At 37.9% G+C, this 2,933-nt stretch overlaps 2 protein-coding genes across 2 annotated transcripts in view; one reads left to right on the forward strand and one right to left on the reverse strand.

Moving 5' to 3' along the window:
• LOC106535599 (protein unc-13 homolog D) overlaps positions 1 to 1,816 on the forward strand; it is a gene marked incomplete at its 5' end in the record, with an annotated part of 7,653 nt that extends 5,837 nt beyond the window's left edge. The window contains 1 exon segment of the mRNA XM_014032641.1: positions 1,246 to 1,816. Coding sequence (XP_013888095.1) covers positions 1,246 to 1,358 — 113 coding nt within the window.
• The window catches only part of LOC106535597 (RING finger protein unkempt homolog), a gene marked incomplete at its 5' end in the record, with an annotated part of 15,479 nt that continues 13,925 nt past the window's right edge, over positions 1,380 to 2,933 (reverse strand). The window contains 1 exon segment of the mRNA XM_014032638.1: positions 1,380 to 2,870. Within this exon segment, the coding sequence (XP_013888092.1) occupies positions 2,715 to 2,870 (156 nt within the window).

Here is a 2,933-nt window from a genome sequence, read left to right on the forward strand (position 1 = left end):
GACTGCTTATAGATTTATCTCTCGAGAAAATACATATTTTTACATTTCACAACATCAGCAATTTTCTTTAATTTTTTAATTTAAGCCATATTTTATAGAAATCAGATAAGACATGAGGGTGCTATGAATATTTTTGTGACAGACTGACACACATCTCTCATTGAAACTCTGTTTTGTTGACATGACTCAATGCACAGTAATGGCTCCTGTGACGGCGCGTTGCTAGCTACAGAGGCTACAGACCATGTCCAATCCACTAATATAGATCAAAGGTTTATACATTTCATTATTATGTGACTGATGAATGGTAATAAGACTAAACTGTGTTGCAATTCCCAGTTTTAGATAGTTTTAAAACTATGTATAAATCTGTTTTTCTCTTATTTCACTTTATTAATCTGAAGTAGTTTATATGTTAATTACTTATAATCAACTTTTGCTGCCTTACAACCTGTAATAAAATGAATTTTAATCCCATATACTCCAGAGACAAACTGTTTTCTCAGATTGTTTAGGTTGCTGAGTTAACGTCTACAAGTTGTTGTACAACACTACACACATTTGGACACATTTAGACATTTGATGTTAGTTCTTAACCCTAAAAACTGTCCCTAGGTGTGAGGGAGTTGTGTGTCTGTAGCCCTGTGATGGACCTGAGACCTGCCTAGGTTAGAAGTGGGTAAAGATGAAGGGATGTTAGTTAGGGTTGGGCAACATTGGCAAAAACATTAATCATGATTAATTGTGGTATTTAACAATGATTAATTTGATGATTTATCCTCTGGAGTCCCTGGACACCTTATGTCCTGGTCACATGACCTATTTAGTGGAAAGATTTACTCTGTAAAAATCTGTGTCAAAATTAGACTTCAGGCTACAAATCAAATTTTAAATTGTGTTGATAAATAAATTACAGGACTTTTGTTTAAATGTTCATCATATATGAAGCAGAGGAGCACCAAGTGGACTGACTGGGAAATATCCAGTCAGTCTGCCTGGTGGCATTAATCATATTAATCAAGTGCCAAAAAATAATTAATTAATTAATGTCTGATGATTAACTGCACACGATACGATAATGCCCAACCCTACTGTTAGTTCTTGAGAACAACGCTGTATTTCAATGATCAACATTTGCATCAGCTTCATGATTTATGAGCAGCTGACTCAGCTGATCTAAGAGAACCAGAAGAGCCTAAACTTGCAGTTTGTGTGCGTTTTGTGTGTTTTGTGTGTTTTCTCCAGAGGACGGCATCCTGCAGCTACTGGAGTCGAGGAGGAGCGAGCGGGAGGCGCAGGCTTTTGTGAAGAAGCGACGACAGCGAGAGAAACAATCCCAGGAGGGCGGTCAATCGTGATAAACAAACAAACACACGTTGTTCTTTCAAAAATATACAATTTGTTTTAATGATCAGTACCAAAAACAAAGAGAACAAAGAGAACAAAGAGAACAAAGCACTCCGAAGGAAACAGTGGCGCTGCAGAGCATGGGTTTACCAAAGACCAACACAGTGATCAGCAACACTTTCACACCTCCACTGAAACATTTACACAACTGATGCTTTTAGGCTAATCAGTGCAAGAGAAAGTAGAACATCAGTTTGCTTTGTGTATACATTTGTATGTAATATATATGAAAGAGATATTATACACTGAGTGAAATATTACCACCAATGTAAAGATTTGGCAGAGAAACCTGTCACATGTTGATTTAAAAATAGCTTATAAGCTCTTTAACAAATGCTTTTGTTGAGCGTTTTCTGGTTGTGTTGACGTGACAGTTGTTGAGGAAAAGAATAAAATAAACACAAGCTGAGTATGTTGGCCTCAGTTCATGCAGAGGAAAATGAGAGAAACCTGAGGGTTTTACACTGTGGCCACTGGCTGTAAATTTAAACAAATATTATCTAAACTATATTAATCATTGACTTTTTAAATATCCCTTTGCTAAAACTGTGACAAAAGAAATCTAACTGAGTGAAAGAAGTCAATATAACATTAAAAAGCTCCTATCAGGATGATGATGTAATGTGTCTTTTTGGCTGTAGCAGTAATTATTGTCTAGATGAGACTAAATATGCCCTTTAAGTGTTTCTCAAGTGTCTTATTGGTTTTTTAAGCCCACAATGGCTTCAAACTTTGAAAAATACATGTAAAAAACTGATTATCTGTTGTGTCAATGATCCATCCAGGAGGTTCTACACCAGCTGAAGTCAGGACCACATCACTTTGTCCTGAGGGTTAAAACACAGCAGAGCTCAGTTTGGGTCATTTCTGCTGGAAAATGAACGGTGAAGTTTTAATACCACAGAAATCAAAGAGTCCTTTAACCCTCAGCAAATCACCAAACTACCAACATGGACCGTGACACTGCAGGGAAATATTGTCTCTGAAGTATTCAACTTCTGAAATACATTATTTAAAACTAGTTATGTAAATTATTCATAATTAAAGTGAGAAAAAAACAGTAAAAAGATAATGCTCACAAGTCAGGTGCACTAACTAACAGAAAGTTTTTGTTTTTGTTGGGTAACATTGGTAACATTAATTTCCACAATAAGAGCTTTAACTTAGTGAGTAATTCCCACTAAGCTGCTCATTCCTCTGTTAATGCCATTTTAAAAAGTACACCATAAATCAGTGCTTGTGTTGTCTGGATCCAGAGCTGGTAGAGTGTGGAATCAGGACTGACTGGTCTGGGAGCTGTCAGGAGGTCAGGAGAGCTGCTGTTTGGGGGGGTGTTCAGGGCAGAGTGGGCACTCCGTGGACGAGGAGCAGCTCTGGCACTGAAGTCCGTGGCCACAGGGGAGCGCTACCAGGCCCTGCTCTCCACAAGTCACACAGCACTGTCTCTGTTTCCTGTACACCACCTGGTAACACAAGACACACACTGTACATTAACACTGGTAAACACCACCTGGTAACACAAGACA

Source organism: Austrofundulus limnaeus, unplaced genomic scaffold, assembly GCF_001266775.1.
Source record: "Austrofundulus limnaeus strain Quisiro unplaced genomic scaffold, Austrofundulus_limnaeus-1.0 Scaffold1502, whole genome shotgun sequence".
In the NCBI taxonomy this organism is placed as follows: domain Eukaryota; kingdom Metazoa; phylum Chordata; class Actinopteri; order Cyprinodontiformes; family Rivulidae; genus Austrofundulus; species Austrofundulus limnaeus.